This window comes from Chanos chanos, chromosome 4 (genome assembly GCF_902362185.1).
Source record: "Chanos chanos chromosome 4, fChaCha1.1, whole genome shotgun sequence".
In the NCBI taxonomy this organism is placed as follows: domain Eukaryota; kingdom Metazoa; phylum Chordata; class Actinopteri; order Gonorynchiformes; family Chanidae; genus Chanos; species Chanos chanos.
This window is the reverse complement of record NC_044498.1, coordinates 19,896,426-19,916,108: the sequence shown is the minus strand read 5'-3', so window position 1 is coordinate 19,916,108 and position 19,683 is coordinate 19,896,426. Positions and strand designations below refer to the sequence as shown.

Below are 19,683 nucleotides of genomic sequence, written 5' to 3'. Positions count from 1 at the left end.
ATCAAGAATCAAAACACAAGAAACATTTATGCTGATCAATTATTAGCTTTTTCTTTATTTAGCATTTAAAATGAGAGGAATAAAAGATGACTGGACTAAATATAAGGAACTTTGTTTTTGTACACTTGTGTATGTAATTATACACACAGGACAGGCTCCTGTTTATCATAGTAACACTCACCATAGTAATATTTACCAAAATAAATACCTAGTTGAGGATGACCATGGATCATTAGTATTAGATCAAGACCAAGCACAAGTCTATGATCAAACTCTTTATCAATACGTTTAAGCAAACAGTGCACCACATGTTGGATTCATTCCACAAGAGGTTGAAACCAAAAAGAAGCAAAAATCAGTTCAGCTACACACGGGTACTCGTGTACTGCATAATGAATAAACTCATATCTGCATGTTATTTAGTATGTGTACCCTCAAAGAACTTCTCAGGAACACGACCATATATTGAAGCCTGATAAGAGAGAATGAGATAAGAGAATCCAAAAAAAAAAAAAAAAAAATGCCAAAAAGGATGGGCCAGTGATATCTGAGCTTGACAATGTGTTGTGCCACATTGATCAAAAAAGGGTATGTATAAATTAAAATTTGCATCAAATACGTATATACATTTAATATTCATTTAGAACAAGATTGGGTGGCCATCTTTCAAGGTATCTGGGATTTAACTTAATGTGTTTTTGACCCGTTTTGTCAACCAGATATTTGTGCAAATATCAAATATGTTTATTTATACTTGTTCACAGGTGAATGCTGTTTAACAAACACATCACATTGAAACACCAAAATGATAAACAGTGGGTAGCAATGGCAAACACAACCCACAAGAAATACATAAGTAAAAAAAAAAAAAGAAAAGAAAAAAACATCACAAAGATTTAAAACCCTGCAGTCATAAGTCACTAGCAAATAAATCAATTAACCTATATTGTCACTTTATAAGCTTTCAAAACAAGAATAATTTTGCCGAAATACACATATGATATTAACTACTGTATGTCCAAGTCAGAGTTTGCTCCAACTCTTGTCATTACAGTTATTGGGCGTGCCCTCTTGCCTCTGATTGGAGGACTGGGATAGCCAGAGGAACAAGGAGTCAAGGCACTAAGGGTATCTGAGCCAATGAGGAATGGTTGCTGTCAGCTGAGAAATGAGGATTCAGATGATTGGTCAATATTTCTGGTACAGGTAGTTTTGCCATCCTTCCTTCTCAAATTTCACCCACAAATACTGTCAATCTGTACATCCAGAAAACACATTCACATGGACAAAATAACGTATTCCCCAGATTTAGAATAATACTGACAATCAGAATCAAACTCAAACATTGATCATTCTGACTTTGATATAACACCATTCAACAGTTTATTCAAATACATAAATAAACTCAACAAGGAAACATACATGAACAGTGAGAAAAATGATAAGCACAGAATCATATTTCAAATATATCACTTATTAAAGGACTCTGTGTTAATTCCTGCTGCTAACAGTTAAGATTCTTATATCTTAGCTTGATTATACTCAGAGAGAGGCCTATATATGCCAAGCCTAAAAACAGTTTTACCTTTTGGTTTTCTGATCGCCACAAGCTTTGAGTGATTTGTACCCTCTTTTCTTACTCTGCTCCGTTGGCTAAACGTCAGCTTTTATTAAGCCGTTAGCAAAGCCCGAGGAGCACAGACATTTTCTTTGGTCTCTCACATCTTTAAGTGGCTTCCCTTTCTCTAATAAGAGCCACAGAAGTGGTCTGGGATAAATGTCTGTTTTTCTAATTGTCGGGCTTCTGTTAGACTGGCAGATCCAGAACTGAATCTATGGAACATTTTATGAGAGAAGAGTGGATGAGATGAGAAAGAGGGAGCCCTTAAGGCAAAACTCTGAGCACTGAATTTGAAGGATGTTACAGGTCCAATAGAGAAAAACCATTCTATTATATAGCTTTCCCAGGATGTAAAAATAACCAAAAGGCCTACAGCAGTGTCTGTGTTCTGTTTGGCTGGAGGAAAAAAGGCAATATTGTTGACAGAGAGAGGAACACAATGACACAGGACGGGTGTGTGTGCATGTGTCTGCTGAGGAAAAGTGGAGGGAGGTCAATTCAAACAGGATTCAGATATTACCAAAGTGAATAGTAAGATTAGAAAGGACAAAAGACAGGTTTTGCACACTACAGAATGGGCTTTGTACAGTTCAGCTGCTGGGCAGGCATTCTATATAGGCCTGTCCCAGGTCAAAGGTTTTTCTTTTGAGATCTGATCAAGTATAAGGCTTTCCACACTTCCGACCCAAGCTCCGGGTTATTCTCTTTACAGATCTTTAAAACTGTCTTTACAGGTCACTTTCACCAACCAGTGACAGTCTTTGTGATAGCCACTCTCAGTCACAGTACACTGACTAAGAGTAGCAGAGTGGGCTTACTTAAGTCCTAACTGTTTGGCAAAACCAAAGCATGAAGACATTTTAACTGTGAAGCAAATGGCTGTCCAAACACAAACTGTATCAAACACTGCTGAGGAACACTGAAGAAGGAACAAAAGCAAAATGAATAAAGTGATAACAAAATTTAAAATAATCAGCCATAGATATTTTTCTCTTTTTTAAACTTCTAATTGCCCTCGTGGCCCTAAGCCACTGGAGAACACTTCTTAGATTTGGACTAACAATTGTTAAGGGAGCGATCAAAAGTGATAGCTGCATCGTATTGATCAAAATAGGCAGGAGGGCAAAGTCTTGCTCTTCAGGATAAATTCATGTAGCTGAAGAAGACAGGAACCAGGAAGACACAGCAGAAAGCCACCATGCCATAGACCAGGTAGCGATAGGTCAGCTCCACCGGCGAGTGCTGCCGTGCCTGTCGCACGTCGTCAGAGGGTACGCCAAACACCCGGCAGGCCAGCGGGATGGCCAGGGCTTTCATGACCGCCCTCACGGCCAAGAGCACGGCTACGCCCACCAAGAGGCGTGAGAGGGAACGCCCCAGCAGCGCTCCATTGATTACGGGTAAAGTGAGGGGCAATGCTGACTCCGGAGGATCAGGAAACAGACCCAGCTGGTGGTTGAGGTGGGAAGCCAAAGCTGCTCCTGCACCCGTAGCCAAGGCCTGGGCGGTATCGCCCCGGGAGGTGCTCCAGGTGTCCAGGGAGAAGGCAAGCAGACCCAGGCCGACATGGACGACTGGGATGACCAGAGGGGCGTGGTCATGTGACAGGTAAAAGTTGTCGATATCATCAAGCACAGGAAGGAAGACGGCTAAGATCAGCAGACTGTAGAGGACGCCAGTGATCACCTCCTGAAACACAAGTCAGCATGAAGACCCCGACACATTACAACATATATACATGTACATACCTAAAGTAAACAGTCTTGCGTTAAGGCAAACAGGCACAACCGATAATAAATCATTAAGCAGTCATAAACAAACACGCAGAGGGGAGTAAGCACAGGCTGCTACCTGCATAATGCTGCTTCACAAAATGATCTGGCTTAACATATTTTGACCAGCAAAATGAGTTTACAAAATCTTTGTGTATTAGCCTTCCAATCCTTGCACTTTTTCACAAAACATTCACAGGTCCTAACACTGTCTTGTTAGAAAGCAGTTTTGAGTTTCTGATGTGTTGGTACATGTCACACCTTTTAAACTGATGAATCAATCATTCTTTAAAGGCATTATGAAATCACTTCTGTGCTTCCTGTGTGAAAAGCAAACCTCCCACAGAGAGAATAGGCATGGGACCACTGGGAAAAGCCGGAGATTGTGTTTGTAGAGAGCAGGAGAGACCAATGTGTGCCATTTAGAAAGAGGGTAAGATATATTGTTCAGCACACTTCTTTATTGGGCATTACATTCCACAGGTGCCACTAAGACAAGAGATTACAGCTCCTCACATAGAGTTTCCTCTAATTCACTGTCTCTGTCTCTGTGTAGAACTCTCCTGAGGGTACATCAATATTTTTGTGTTTGTTGTCCTCTAATAACTGCATCTTTGTGGCCTCCTCTTACCATTGCTAAAGAGACTTTGGACACAAACATTGGAGTACACATACGTGTATGCGTTTTGCGAGGAGTACTTAGTTAGCAATAAATACGACAAGCATTGATACCAAATGTAACAACTAAGCAGATGCATTTTCATTGGTCTACATCAAAGGTGACCTCTCAGCCCATGGCTTAGCAACTCACAGTGGGAGGAGTCTCAAGGAAATATAAACAGCATCTGAAAGCAACCTTGTACTTGCTGAAATGACAATATTAACAAATGACCTGTCTAATGTGTGCATATCACAGTTATGACGAGCCATTGTAGAAGAACACTGAATTCCTCTAGGAAATGATATGACAGGTTTCAAGGAAATGGTGCAATAAAACTTAAACGCGCATACTGCAAGAAGCTCATCAGATTCTTGGTATGTCCTGAGAATCGACCAAAGGCATAAGCATTATCTTGGACAGGGGCCAGTATTTTTCAAACATCATATCAATTCCTTTTTTTTTTCTTCACCATTGAAAAGAAGTGAATCTCTAGCTGTTTTATTCACTTCCTCATTTTTTGTTTTTCTTCTTCCACCACACTTCCCTCTCTTCTTTGCTCTCTTATAAATTATAACTGAGCTGCATTAAAGTGCATGAGTTTGCTTTTTCAGGGCATTCCTGCAGCCTTCTCTGCTGAAAAGATTATCTGCTTGCGCTAGCGATCCTATCTGATGATAGTCCAAGGTTTCCCCGTGATTAGTGAGTAACCTTTAAAACTTGGGGAAGAATGTTGCCATGACCTGATAACAATCATATTTAGGTGATATGCCTCCAGACCCTCTGTTAAACAGGCCTAACCGTAAATCTAAAGAACTCAGTAACCCCTATAGGAAGCCCAGATTAGCATAACTGTGACTACAGTAACTGAGAGGGGAAAAGCCTTCTTTCGTCCACCTGTCCTGAGCATGTCAGCTATATTATGTCCAAAAGACTCATAGTCAAACAGCAATCCTTTTATCTCCTCTTTCTTTCCTCATTTTGTCCGTCTCTCCTTCGCTAATCTTAGCACTCTCACTTCCTTCACACTGCCTTCCACTTGTAAGCATTCATTCCCACCTTCTCACTCTCTCTTGCACACTCTCTATTCTTGTCTCTTGCACTGCCTGACTGGTTGAAGTGGCAGCTAGACAGACTTGCCAGAATTTCCTTCTGTCTTTGTCACATGATCATCCAGGCACAACACACACAGATCACTCGACTTTTCCATGACTCACCACTGTTGGGCTACAATACTGACCAATCAAAACTCCTTAAAGAGTCAAAATGGGCTAGTGCTGCCCCCCACATCATCCAACCACAGGGCAAAACAGAGAGGCCAATTCATCCAATCACTATTGGCAGCCTATCATGACCCATTTGTGGGGACAGGCACAGCTGGAGGACAGTGATGAGTGATGTACTGCAATCTCTCTCTCTCTGTAACAAGCAGGCACATATTCCCATATGCGCATTTGCATTACTCCAATATGCGCATATAACTAAAACATCTGTTTGCGAGGTTTGCTTTTGTCACATTTACAATGACACACTAGATACCTGGAAGTCACTTTGAATTAAAGCATCTGCTAAATGAATAAATGTAAATGTGTGGCAATCGATGTTCAGGTAGGGTGGCATACGCTCTCAAAATCAGAGCTCTGTTCAGCTTTAAACTGTTCATATCCAGATTAAAGCAAACAGCTCTTCAAGCTACATTCAACCTGCGTCACCATTAAAAATGTCTGTTACACCAAAGTAATGATGTGTAATGGGCAGACTGGGCTCCCAGTTGTCTGTCTGCGCTGCTAATTTCACTGCCAGGTTTGGAGGCATGCTCACTGGCTATGCAGAGCAGAGAGGATGTAACTGTCCAATCAGAGAAGTCTACACTGTGAAAAACAATGGATAACAGATGGAGACAACAGTGCTGTGAAATTAACAGAGCTCTAAAGAGCAGAGCAGCTACTGAGTCAGCTATGACTCACTGATATATCTAGATATAAAGACTCTGCACCTTTTGGACTGCAAATGGAGAAGGGCATGTGATAGTGCCATTGTCTTTTATTATATGTATATAAAGAATGACCTGTTTGACATTAAACAAATAAAATGACCCACAAGATTGTGAAAAATATTTATCAAAAGCATATTTAATTGCACACACTTCAAAATTCAGTGCCTTTTTAATTGATACGCACTTTCTTGTTCTGAATAATCAAATACATAAATATTCATCATAATCAGTAAACATCATGTCATTTTTGGATTAACATATTTTGGGAGTGCTTTTGTTTTTTAATCATCTGGGGTTCAGTTATCTTGAACTGCTGCCTTAACCAAACTCACAGCAGTGTCAGCCAAAGCACCCAAATGTTTATCAGCCAAGATTATACAGTCATCCTGAACCCACAATTACAGTTCTATCACAATTACAGTTCTATCATACACAAAACACACTCTTTACCAGGGACACTTTAAAGTTTTAACAAACACACAAAAAGCGGAGGAGGCGTTGCTTTGACTTAGTCTAAAACTGTGAATAACAAAAGGTGAAAGTGGTGGAGAGGAAATTCAAAAATAATGACTGAAATAAATCCAGTGGACTCACCAGGACAGAATGCATGCCCATGTAGATTCTGCTTATGCACACCAGGAAGCTCCAACACACTGCAATGCTCAATCCAAACAGGAAAGGATACTGTGTGTGTGACAGACAGAGAGAGAGTTTATCAGGTCAAGAAACAACAGCGTCGACCTTCTAAAACTAAGCTCCTGTTGTGTTTACAAGCACTTCTCTCATTTAAATGATTATTATGGAATTTCTTTCATTAGCTGTTTATTTGACGTGTGTTATTTATTTGCTAACTGACAAACAAACTGAAAAGTCATTGGTGTTGTTATAGTCAATTACATGTTCAAAATAAATGCCCTGTTCAGAGTTTCATGAGTGTGGACAAACCACAAAACAATCATTTTCATTGTTCTGTCCAATTTTCTGACAGATGCACTGAGTAAACAGAACACAAAAGAGGAAATGAAAGCTAGGAATTTTTCATCGGTCTATATGTTGTCATTCTAATTCTCAAACAGGTATTCATAGTTGCATGTTCTAAAATAAGATTACATCAACGCACGGTTAACAAAAACAGGTTGGAGAACAAGACAGACCAGTGGAGAAGCAATGATGGTTTACTATAAAGACAACACTGGGAGGGGCAAATGAAGCCCTGCACCACATAAGCACTAGAAAGGGGCAAAGAGGCCTGCTAATGGCACAAAAGGCCTTTCAATCATACATTATTTCAAACCAGATAAGCTGCTTTTTAATATTCACTTATTGCTCTGCTAGGCTGAAAACCTGCTCTCTGCTCTGGGCTGCTGCTTTATGTAATTCAGGCAATAACGCTCTCCTCCATGTACTGTCCTATTCAAATCTGGTTGAGGAGTGGGAAAATGAACACTTCTGGCCCTGTGCATGGTCTATCAAGGCTGCTTGGCACAGCTATTGATCTTATTCAGACCCACACAAATCACATGATCATTTGGAACAAACTTCCCTGTAGAAAAGATGACACACATAATTCACTTTTTAAGAGATGCTTCTACTTAAACACTAGTCTGTTCATTTTTTTCAACTGTCAGTCATATGTTTTGGAAGTTCCAAGTATAAAAGAGGTCTGGAAATGTATATATACTGCCTTGAGTCAGTCCTGGTGGTTGGCACTCCATGAAAGAAAAGCCACTTTGATCCCATAGATTAACTCAACACCAGTCTCACACAAAGCTGCAGAAGTGTCAGGTCAATGTCCTCACAAGGCCCCAGATCAAATTGGACATATTCAAGTCAAGCACTGACTATGGTTACTGTTTCCTCAAGTCACTTCTAGATGTCATGTGAGTACGATACTTTGACCCTATCTATACACTGTTAAGTGTGGTCTCTTACTACCCCCCCCCCCCCCAACCCCATGTTCATCTACTGGACGCGGTACAAAGGTACAGCACCAATAGATTTTGATCTGCTAACTAGTGCAAAATCCAGAGGGAATTAGGGCTGACTTGACTATTTTCACTAACTCAGCACAGAATTTACACGCTGTGGTGTGAGTTATGCTTGTGAAATATTAAGTATAAAGAGAGAGTCTATGGCCCATTATCCTTTAAATTGTGGTCCTGATGCTTCGAGTCCATGTGAGCCCTTCAACCATATAACTGAGCACTACATTAAAGCACAGCTGTCCACAAACACATAGAGACAGAGAGAGAAGGGGAGCGGAAGGAACTAACGTTATTGTTTCAGGCTTCCTGCTAAAGTGTTTGGAGGGAGGAAAATACAAGAGCGATGCACAAAGAGGGGCAGAACTTTCCAGATCCTTGAACACATACTTTGAGTCCAAGTTAAGATCCACCTCAAGTATCACTTCTAGCTCATTTCATCATTATGTTCATGCATTTTCTCTCCGTTGCTTTATAAAAATTCAATAGAGGAATCAGTATAATCAGTAGACTTCCGCATCAGTATCACAGTAGCAACCAGCTGAACTGTGACAAACTGTAGGGTAAGACAGCTAAGCAACTGATTTATGAGAAGATTACAAAGAAAGAAAGAAAGAAAGAAAAGCAATATGTAGGGTCGGTTTATGATTAAGAGTAATGCTGGACTTAGCCTACTGTTCACTCTAGACCTTTTTTGTTTCAGTCTAGGTCATAATCCTTGTCCAGAAAACCAGCCTAAGAGTTTATGTTTAATTCCCTTCATCAGGTTTGAGTCATGCCCTTGAGACGAAACAGCAATGTCAGATACTATGAATGCTCTTTATCAGTACAGAGTACTAAGATGTTTAATTTCCCAGTCTCATAACAGTCAGATTGACCCCTCACCTATTTAGGACTACTCACGCCACCTCAAGCCAATTCTGTGAACTTTGTGAATCATGTTGTGCACTGCTAAACAGATAACAGATGAGAGGCCGTTATCAATTTCAACTGAAGAACTGCTGTTTCTTCTCTTTTTCTCCAAACAGGACAGTAAGTGTACAGCACACTCTAACCTACTAAACCTACTATCATTTTTTTCTTCTCTTTTTCTCCACACAGGACAGTAAGTGTACAGCACACTCTAACCTGCTATCATTTTTTTGAGTCAAGGGTCTGTGAGGTTCAGAGCAAAGAGCTATAGCCATGATGAGGAAACTGAATGGATATTATTATAATAATATTGTTGCACTCCAGTTATGAATTTGTAACATGTCAATTTTAGACACATAATAAACACCATTGCAAAAGAAGAAAAATACTACGTAAACCAGAGGTGGTTGAAGATTCCGCACTTAATAACAAGGCTACATACATACAGCCCAAAACCTGCTGGGTTGATATGGTCCAGCACCGCATATACACTACAGCATGACCAGTCCATGCAGTCTGGGCCAATTCCAAGACCTCACTTGCTACAAAACTGAATCAGGGTCAAACTGCACTCTGAAACGCTGCTCTTGTGGCACAGCAGAACAGAGCCCACCACCGCAAAGACCTGGGCTCCTGGAATCCTGGTAGCAGGGCTATTGGTTTGGCTCTGCATCCACACAGACATGACTGGCAGTGTTTGTGAGGTGGAAGCTGGCGGGTGATCGTATTCCTGACTCTGAGACTGTGACTCCCACCGCTTTATCAGTGAACTACATTAGTGGTGAACACAGACCTGGGGAGCACAGGGTGTTATGGAGCAGCTATGTGGTAGTCAAAAATATCCCTGGCCCATTTGAGGGTTGTGCAAACTAAAGGGAATAGAAATACGAGGGAACTGGCTACAGCCAAGCTGGTAGAAAAAGGGGATTAAAAAACCTGCACCCAATATGTAACGCATTAGACGTCTGCACTATGTTCATATTTACACAAAGGTTTACTGTATGTTAACTGTGAAATTCCAGCCTGCTGCTGTTTTTCAGGTATTAATGTAAATGTGGCAAGGTCCTATTGCAGCCATGGCATGTTTAATCTGCTACACCTACTGGGACATGGTTTGATTTTGTGGATTTCATCCAGCTCTATAACAACAGAACCTATACATACCTAAGCAGATCTAACATACAGACTAATGTTTGACTTCTTCTGCATGCTCAAATCAGCTTATTTTCTTATGTGACGTACTTATTTATAGAGGGGGAAATAGGGATGAATGTAACATATTGCACAGCAACTTTTGTATGACCACTATTACGTACATCATTGAGCTTGTTTCATAAGAACTTCATTTCTCCTACCTTATGATAGTCTGCAAGTGTGTGTATCTTCGAATGTAGGTAAAACAGCGGATAGCAAAAGGCTCAAAACATAGTTATCTAATTACAAAAAAGATCATTTTAGACATTGAGCTATTCCATCTCCTCCGGCATTCTTAGCTCTCTGAATACCCTATTTTTCCTGTAGGCTAGGTGAACACAGTTAACCATCACTTCTCAGTTAATCAGAAATGATAACCTAACAATCCTCACCACTGCATACCAATAACAAAAGTATTACTGCATATTAGTGGGTTTTTGAACAGAAAAAAGTACTGTAAATTCTTTATGCCAGTAAACAGTTTTCTCAAGACTTGGGTGGTCTAGGTTGTGAACATTAAAAACGCAATGACGTAATGGGCTTGTGCCACGCAATTTAGAAACATAAAAAACGAAAAATGAAAATAAAATGAAAACACGTGCATTGGCCAGTATCTGTAAACACTGTTGAGTATGGAGAGTGGTTAAGTCTATTCACTATTCTGTATCAATAATAACTTCCATTGTCTATCAAAATTAGGAAGCCTTTTAAGCTTCTGCACTATATTTTAATAATATCCTTTCTTCACTATTATATCTTGTCTCATTCGTCCCACCGTTCCATTCTGTTGAGGTAAACATGCATAATAGACATCCGATACTACGTTCTCTCATGACAAATAACTGGTTGGATAATTCTCAACTTCTATACAAGACAGTGCACTGAGGGGCAAAGCATACCTCCCAACGGTTGTATGTAAGCAGGAATAGACAGAAAGGGATGGCTGTTCCAGTCATAGCGTGTGTAGATGGCATGCTGTATTCGGAATTATAGAACACTTCCACTTTGACCACGGGTGGTGATGCTGGACGCGTCCACCGGACAAGATCTTTTGTGGATTGCCCGAGAAGTAATACCAAAACCCAAACCACGATAAGCTGTCGGCTGACATAAGCATCGACGTTCCACATCAAGAAGGGGAAGAAAACGATAAAAAACATCTCATTGCCAAGTTCTGTCCCGAGGGTGAAGAGATAGAACAGAAACTTATTTTCAATGATAAACTCCTGGCCAACATCACCGGTCAGTGAGTTCTTGCGTAGCGGCTTCACTATTGCCTTTACGCCGCCTTTCTCTCTTCCGCTATCGACCTGCTTTGGAGGGTCATTCGTCGGTCCAGTATCGCTGTCAGTGAGCTCTGCATTTTGCCCTGCTCCCTCTCCCGCCTCTGGTATCGTAAATGGCCCGTTGAACATTCCATTAAAACGTTCGTCCTGTTTTATGTTTCCAACATCAAAGCCTTTTCTCTGTCGTGCTCCTTCTGTTTGCTGGACATCATCTTCTTCGCTCGTGCTATCAACCGCAAATCGCTTTACATGGGCACCGTTAATAGACGGTTCCACTTCACCGTCCTCGCTACTGGACGTTTTTCTAGCAAAAGTCCCTCTGACACCACATAACTGCTGAAATTTCGCGACATGATGAGGATTCTGCAGATATTGACACAGGCGAACGAAACGCTCAACGAGGTCACTCGCCATTGTAAAACCGAAAGAAAATCAAACCGACGCAACGCTCCACACGCTGGGGATGCGAGGCTGCTTCCTTGAACATATGACTAGCTTGCTAGGTTAGCGAAACCACAATATTCGCTCAGAAAGGTCTCCCGCTGCATAACACCATTCAGTATATATACAAGCAATACATAGGAGTGTGCATCTATACTAAAGAATCTTTTTATATTTAAAAGTAAGGATATAATAGCTCTGCTCCGAGGAAACTGGTGTAGCTAAACGTATGCCCGTTATCTGACGACGACTGTAATGTTATTCCAGTACGACCACTGTAGTGAGTCGTATACGAGCTGCGGGAGCGCGCATGAACGGTGACGTAGGGCCATGTAGTTGGATATCTATGTAAAACTCCACATGTTTACGTCACATTTATTTTATTTTTTAAAAAAATATGCTGCAGAACTTATTCACAGGTTTGAAATGTTTGATCGATATTGCATTTTAACAGGTCTCTCTCTGAAATTAAATGACAGAACAATTTAGTTTGCAGCAAACAATATCAATTGCATGTAATTATTTAGGGCGTATGCATATCTTCACCTAAAAGTTTCTCTAACAACTGCCAAAGTGGAAGGATGATTCTATCTACTTACCTATTTGACTAGTCCTACGAATGCCCTGGACATTTTTCAAATGGCACACAACTTGTGGATGGATCTCACCCATGCATATCAGAGCAATCAGCATCGTTTCACAGTTGAACACCTCTTTTGGAGTGTCACGTAGGCCTACTGCAGGTCCCATCAATGACGTCACCAAGCCAAATGTCACTATCCTCACTAAACCAGTGGAAGGGCCTTCTGCAGTTCTTTTACTGTCTTTGTATGAGTAACAAGAAAATAAGGAAAATGAAATAAAGTAAGTATGATTTCTGACATGGTGCTCTAAGAGTTCTGAGGAGCAAGTTAAAGGAATGACTCTCAAGGACACATCCACTGTACCATGAGTCAAGGTTCCAGCTGATTTAGTGAAACATAAAATTCTATTCTCTCACAAATAGGATTCTATGAATTATTTCATGATATGTGTGTTCTCTCCAACCTCTAGCCTCTGGGAAATTGCCTCTGCGACACACTACATAGCACACAGAGACAAGACCACTCACAAACGCATCACAGCTTCTGCCTCCTGTGCTTCTCTCCTTGACAGATATCTAATTCTCTCTCAGTGCATTACAGCGCAGTTAAAGGTTTAATAAATTTGACAAATTATCTTAGTTATCTCTGCATGCATAACATCCTACTGACACTCATAAGTGTGCCCTCCTTCAGGAAGAATATCGAGACATCAGAGACATGATCAGTGTAACATCAACTATGCAAGTGATTTGGGAAAACACCACTATTTAAAATTACCCAGCCACACAAAGTAGAAAATACTTTCAGTCACAGCTGAAAAATGCCTCCATCTACTGGTAGCCTATTAGTGCTACCAGAATGGGTGTAGTGCTCGTATACTATGGCAGTGTCTTAATGTCTCTGAGGGCCCTTAATGTTTGTTACTCCTTATGGGACAAGAGCTCTTAAACCGACAGGAGATTCTGCAAATGTAAGTAGAAATTGACAAGAGACAATAAAACAATAGCCTGCCAGTGCAGTTGTATGCATAAGAATGTACAACCCAGCTGCATTCCCACGTATACAAATGCTCAGTTGCTCCAATCATATTTCTAGGGATGAAGTAAACCATATTTGTCAGCTGCACTCGCAGACAAACAGAAAACATTTGCAAAGCCATTTAATATAAAAGTTTCCTGCTATAGGACTTTGTGTAGGACTATTCTGCACTGCCTGACATGGCTTCCTGCCTCTCGATGCATGACGCCCTTCCTTCCTGACTTAAACAAATCAGAGGAGGGAAGCTCTTTCACTAACATTATGAAAGAAAACATGGCTGTTTTTCATAATGATACTTCAGAGAAGAATTGAACCTAGATGATGGAAAACTGTTTCAAAGAAATAGCAAGAATTGTTCTGATACATTCTTCGTGATAATACACAAAGTAGATAAACCCTTTAAGGAACAGTGAAAACAAATCTTTATTACAGGCCCCAAAATCTAGTCAACAGAAGCTAAGGATCATATCCTTTTGAATTAAAAATGTGTACACATCAACACACATTATACATGAACTCGGTAGTCATTTAAACAACTTGAAACCCACAACCAAGTACAAACTATTTTCACACATGAGGACATTTTTTACCACACATCTCAAATGGTCAACACATTTAATCCAAAGCAAACCAGTTTTAAATATAATTTCCATTTCACCACTTGAATTTGTACCTTTGACTTCTGCGTTTCACTGAAAGGGAAAAGAGAGAGCACACAGACATTATTTTTGTGCTTTTAAATGCAGAAAACTGCAGTGCACTTTGACATATTATGACGTTTTTCACTTTTTAAAACAGTAGTAAGCAACCTTAGTCTTACATCCCCATCCCTGCTCTACATACTAGAATATTCTCTGAGGTCTCAGGAAACATGGCTTTTGCTTACATGCTGATTTGTCCTCCTCCTTTGAGCTCAGAATCCAGAATTTTGTTAGTTCATCTTCCCCTGACAGACAAAAAACAGGGTCACAATACACTCACATTAGTAATGCTATTATGGTAAGATTAGGTCACGTCTTTGTTCACAAAAATGCAGTGAAAACCACTGAGCTCCAGTTTGACTCACACTCTTTCTAAGGCAAGACAGAGCCGATTTCCTAAACAAGAATTAAGGACTAATCCTTTTCTAAACTGTACTGTGAATGGATAATCTCAACATGGGCTGTTACATTGCTTTATGTATTTAAATATCAGAGGGTGTAAGTGAGCAGATACCTTTGCCACCCAGACTTTTCCACGTGCGGGCCCTGAGAGAGGGGGGTCTTCTCCTGCGGTAAGCAGGGGGCTCCTGTGCATGGTCTGTCCCTGATCCTGAGGTGTCCATCTCGACCTGTCTGTGTCGGCGTGATTTTGATACCTGCACACAGGAAGTTAAGAAAAAAGAAAATCAGTCCCACTCTTCGCTGACAGACATGTAAATGTGAGACTGGTGTGGAAGAACATGACTGGCCTCTACAGAACCCTGAACTCAACACCACTGAACATGTTTGAGATGATTTACAACACTGGCTGCTAGCCACGCCTAATTACCCAACATCAGCACCCGACCTAACTAATTCTGTTATGCCAAATCCCTACATCAATTTCACAAAATTTAGTGGAAAGCCATCCCAGAGGAGTGGCAACTATTATAGCCATAAAGGGAGGACAAACTCCATGTCAATACTAATTATTTTGGAATGAGATGTTTGATAAGCAGGTGTCTGCATATTTTTGCTCATGAATTTTGGCATTGTATATAGGCTACTCCTGTAAAATTGTCTGCTGAAAAGAGTCAAGACAGACAGCCACAAACCTCCGTCAGGTGTTTGTAGGATTTCGACTTGATAGCAGCCAGTAGTTCTGCCCTCTGGGAAGACTGCAATAACATGATAAAAATCCATTAAAGAAAAGCACATCACAATCTATACATTTGTCTGGTGTAGTTATCTACTACGCAAGATGCTTTGAGAACTGATGTGGAAAGCGATTTCATTTGACTCACCTCAGATTGCTGGGAGGTTATCTTCTCATTGGCTTCCAGGGCTTTACCTTTCTCAGTCTGGCAGTGCTAAAGTTGCATAAACACACTGTCACTTACAGAATGAGAACACAGATCAAATCAAGAGTCTCCACAATGATCGGCACCGAAACACACTGACTTTTATGAGGTGATAATTAAAATATGTTTTGTTTTTATTATGACACACATGAAGTCAGATAATACATAGGGGTCTGAATTATGTAGTTTGGCCTGAACATTTTTTAAATTAATTTTATACAGGCCAAAGAATCAAATGGAAGACGGTGCTTTTTACACTGTGGCTTAAGGACAAATGGGGTTGCAAAGAACAGAACACTCACACACAGTACAAACTGTCACAATGCAAACTCAGTGAATTGATTAGAGCTCAGCTTTTGATAGCAGTACTGCACTTTAAAGACAAGAGGCAGAAAAAGCCTCCAGATTATCTAAGCTGACTCACAGTGTTCTGCTCTTGCCACTGGTGAAAGTCTAGTGCGTAATGCTGCAATCGACCTGGCAGATCAAGAGGCGTAACACCCACTTTTGAGGATAAAGACAAAAACTCTTTCATGTGGTCATAATGGCCCTGGATATTTGTAATTTCCTGCAAATGACAAATAAAAACACACATAAACATACTAGACGGATGCCATCAAAATTACATGAAGGTTTGCAAATAAAAGACTTTTTTTGATCAATAAATAAGTCAAATCTCAGTAAGTGGACAACAGGACTCAATGGGGTCCAAGATAGTGTTCAGAATTTTTCTAAAAATGTTAATAGGAATTATCCATCAATCTAAAAAAAAGTACAAAAACAAAAAAAACGATATCCCAAGACATGTTAAAAATAGACATGTTAGGTACTAAAGCACCTACAGTATAAACTGCTGGGGTGCGAGAAAACACACTGATGTTGTTATAAGTGCACACAGAACAACACATATAAACAGAAAAATCACTCACGTCCAGTGTCTCAGCAGAGATGAGCTCAAAGACCCTGGCTGGGCGGTCTCGGAACTCTTCACACACATCCTGCGTGACCGCTTTTCTCTTCACTTGGTACATGAGCTGCAGATCAACAATGAGTCATGCAGAAATGTTAGAGCCATGTTTAGTCTGAACCTTTAATAAGACAAAATAACACCTTTAAAGAAATATATTTCAGAGATGCTATAATATAGAGACACTTTCAATCTCAGATGCCACTTGAGCAACGTTGAAGTTAAGTGCCTTACTACAAGACACAATAGTAAACAGCAGTGAGTAAGGAACTTTGAGTAGTTTCTCTCGCCTGCTAGTCATGTTTCTCTTGGTAATATGTAGCCTGTTATCAACCCCAACCCGCTGTTTGCCAGGTCTTTTTTCCTTCCCTTTTACTCACTGACAAGGTCCTGAGTTACACAAATTGACTTTCATATAACACAGTTCCAAATATGACAAGCCAAATGGAAAAATGTTTCATTCTCGGGTCTTACTTCCTATACAACTGCACATACAGCAGGTTCCTCATGGTAGTCATCAATCTAATTTAGCTAGTTCTTTTGCTGAGCCAAGCAAGTATTATTCGAAAGCAAGCAAGTATTATTATCGAGGGTGAGATAAACATAACAAAACATAATTTTTTACTTTAAGACAAGGTTGACCATCTCTCATACTGCAGAATTTTATTCCCACACAAATCTGATACACCTGGGCCTAATGTAAAGGTGTACAATTGTGTTTTAAACAACAGCTTACGTATTGCAACACTGAGATTCAAATGAAATGATTATGCAAATTAGCATTAAAGTATAGTCTTTCAAACACAGAGCCCTTGACTTTGTCAAGTCTGAAACGAAACCCTGGGACTGACCACCAGAGAAAGCTTTGACCATTTCTGGTGTAGAACAAGTACTTGATTATAATGAGGACAGTGCACTACCTGTTTGGGCATGGCACAGAACAGAAGAGCCTTCTCACACACAAGTCTTTTGTACACATAGATCACATCTAGGTGCTGGCAGCTGATAGCATCTTGAACAAATTTCTGCACACCTTCCCAGTCTTTTAAAGCCATCCAGATCTGGGAGAGGAATACACAAGTACCAACCATTAGCTTGACAGTCTGATTCAAGGCTTATCATTTCTTCTCCAAGTCAAGCTGATTTATAGTGACTATGGAAGGCAAGCATAAGAAACAGAACTGTGTAGCTCTTAGTTTAAGATAAACGCTAGGTTAAAGAAAAATGTAACCTTGGGCTTACAGATTCTCCATATGAAAAGATTTAGTGAGACAGGAGGAGTATTGACTAATACCTTTTCCTTAGGTGTGGTGAGTTGAATGTGGTACATGCCAAAGAGCATGTACAAAGCCCCAACTCTGATCTGAAAACTGTACGGGGGCAACAAGTAATTGTAGGTCGTGGCAAAGGCAAGACGTGTGAAGATCCTCCTATCATTTAGATTGGGATCTCCGCTTTTCAAACACAAGGGTGATAAGAGAAGTTGTTTTTTTTTAATTATGTTTGTGGAAATACAATACTGTAAGGGATAACAGGAATCATAACATACAATTCAGTGTTTCCTATCACGTGCAAAAGACGCACTTAGTCTATATTCACACTTCATTTAACTAACCAAAGAACTGGTTAATGAACAGATTCTGCACAAGCTAACAACAGCTTACTAAAATAAACTGGAAAAGTCCATATCTCTCCAAACTGCTGCAAACTCCTCATATCGCACAGACTCCGTCATCTGAAAACGCCCAAGCAATTCCTCACAGTCCATTTTCAAGGGCTGCAAGAAATGGTCCCAAGTCTTTGCTGCGGAAAAGAATATTTTGCCAAATAAGAGTTCACCTTTGACACAGAAAGACTCGATTAGCTGATTTTTTCCCGATAGTTTACCCGAGGGCATCTTTCAACAGATACAAGAATCGCAGTTCACGATGTACAGATTTCCACCACGACCTTCTGTAGGAGTTTGCTGAGAATCAAAAATCGAGCCCACTTGCGCGAGCGACCTAGCAAGCAAACAAACAAACACCGTTATTGCAAGAAGTCCTACACAGCCTAATATCTGTCTCTTTGAAATGGAGTTTAGTGGGCTTTCTAGTTTGTCATGGTATGAAGATTCATAGGACTTAAATGTAACCTTTCTGGCTATGCTGAATGGGAGAGCGCCTCAGATCTGCAACACACTCATTAAACGTCAGTTTGAATGTGATCACATCGTTTTAAATATGGAATCCATCGATTCAAGCAACGACTTGGTCCAACAGCACGGCCTTGTGGACATCTTGAGCTAATGCATAACATGAATGGAGCGTGTATAACAAAGGATACATATATAAAACTTAGTATCGCCCCGCACGAACGTTTCGATCTAACCGTTGTAACAGTGATTAGCATCAAGCTAAAAAAACGCTAAATATCGTAAGATACATGTATATTTAGTGTGAATCAAATTATCATTTACTCCGGTGTTTCTCAAGTCCTGGTGACCCGAAACGCAGCACACTTTGGCCAGTACCAAGCACCATTACACCTAGATTTCAACGCCAAGGGCTGGGTAATCAGTAGCTAAGTTGAATGAGGTGGATATCACTGGACTACAAAAAATGTGTTGTGGGTCTCCTGGACCAAGGTGGAGTACCATCAATGCAGTTACTGACAATACATATTACTCGTGAATGAAAATGAGCCACAAAAGTTCAGTCACTTTGATCTTCCAGGCCATACAAGCTGGGTAAAGAAAATGATTGAAAATAATTTATTCTGGTAAAATAACAACTTAAAATCAAAACTGAGAGTAAACTATGAGTGCAAAGTCCACTATTGACATTGTTATGGACACAGTATTCTGGGGGTCTAATTTACTGACTAACATAATACCCTCAGTGTCACTAAGGACATATCGTGAAGACAACCTGTCCTAAACTCACTCAGGCAATGTGAGCATTTAGGCTAATGACACAGTGGCCCTTTCTTGGCATAAACAGCCAATAAGCCCTTCCCCTCCCGTGCTCTGGAAGACAGTGCTTGCAAATCTTCCATGAACCAATGAGGCATTCATACCTGTGCTTTATTCTTTCTATGAGTAAAAGTGCATGGGATGTCATCTGTCTATCTGTGTAAAACAGTGGTTCATAAAATGAGTAGAACTTAAAAATTCCACCTTTGCATTCAAATTTTCTACAGCCAGGAATAAT

The 19,683-nt window shown here is 40.3% G+C and overlaps 2 protein-coding genes across 2 annotated transcripts; both read right to left on the bottom strand.

The window, feature by feature from the left end:
• Window positions 1-588: 588 nt before the first annotated feature.
• Window positions 589-12,098, bottom strand: sgpp1a (sphingosine-1-phosphate phosphatase 1a). The gene is made up of 3 exons (XM_030771964.1): window positions 11,035-12,098; window positions 6,642-6,731; window positions 589-3,310 (listed from the first exon to the last, which is right to left on the bottom strand). The coding sequence occupies exons 1-3, from the start codon at window positions 11,833-11,835 to the stop codon at window positions 2,759-2,761; spliced, it is 1,443 nt and encodes a 480-aa protein (XP_030627824.1). The 5' UTR covers window positions 11,836-12,098; the 3' UTR covers window positions 589-2,758.
• Window positions 12,099-14,138: 2,040 nt separating this feature from the next.
• On the bottom strand, window positions 14,139-18,389 carry snapc1a (small nuclear RNA activating complex, polypeptide 1a). The gene is made up of 10 exons (XM_030772160.1): window positions 18,157-18,389; window positions 17,787-17,946; window positions 17,413-17,553; window positions 16,455-16,559; window positions 15,950-16,093; window positions 15,469-15,534; window positions 15,280-15,342; window positions 14,700-14,841; window positions 14,371-14,430; window positions 14,139-14,176 (listed from the first exon to the last, which is right to left on the bottom strand). Exons 1-10 carry the CDS (start codon window positions 18,387-18,389, stop codon window positions 14,139-14,141), a joined length of 1,152 nt encoding a protein of 383 aa, XP_030628020.1.
• Between the last annotated feature and the right edge of the window lie 1,294 nt (window positions 18,390-19,683).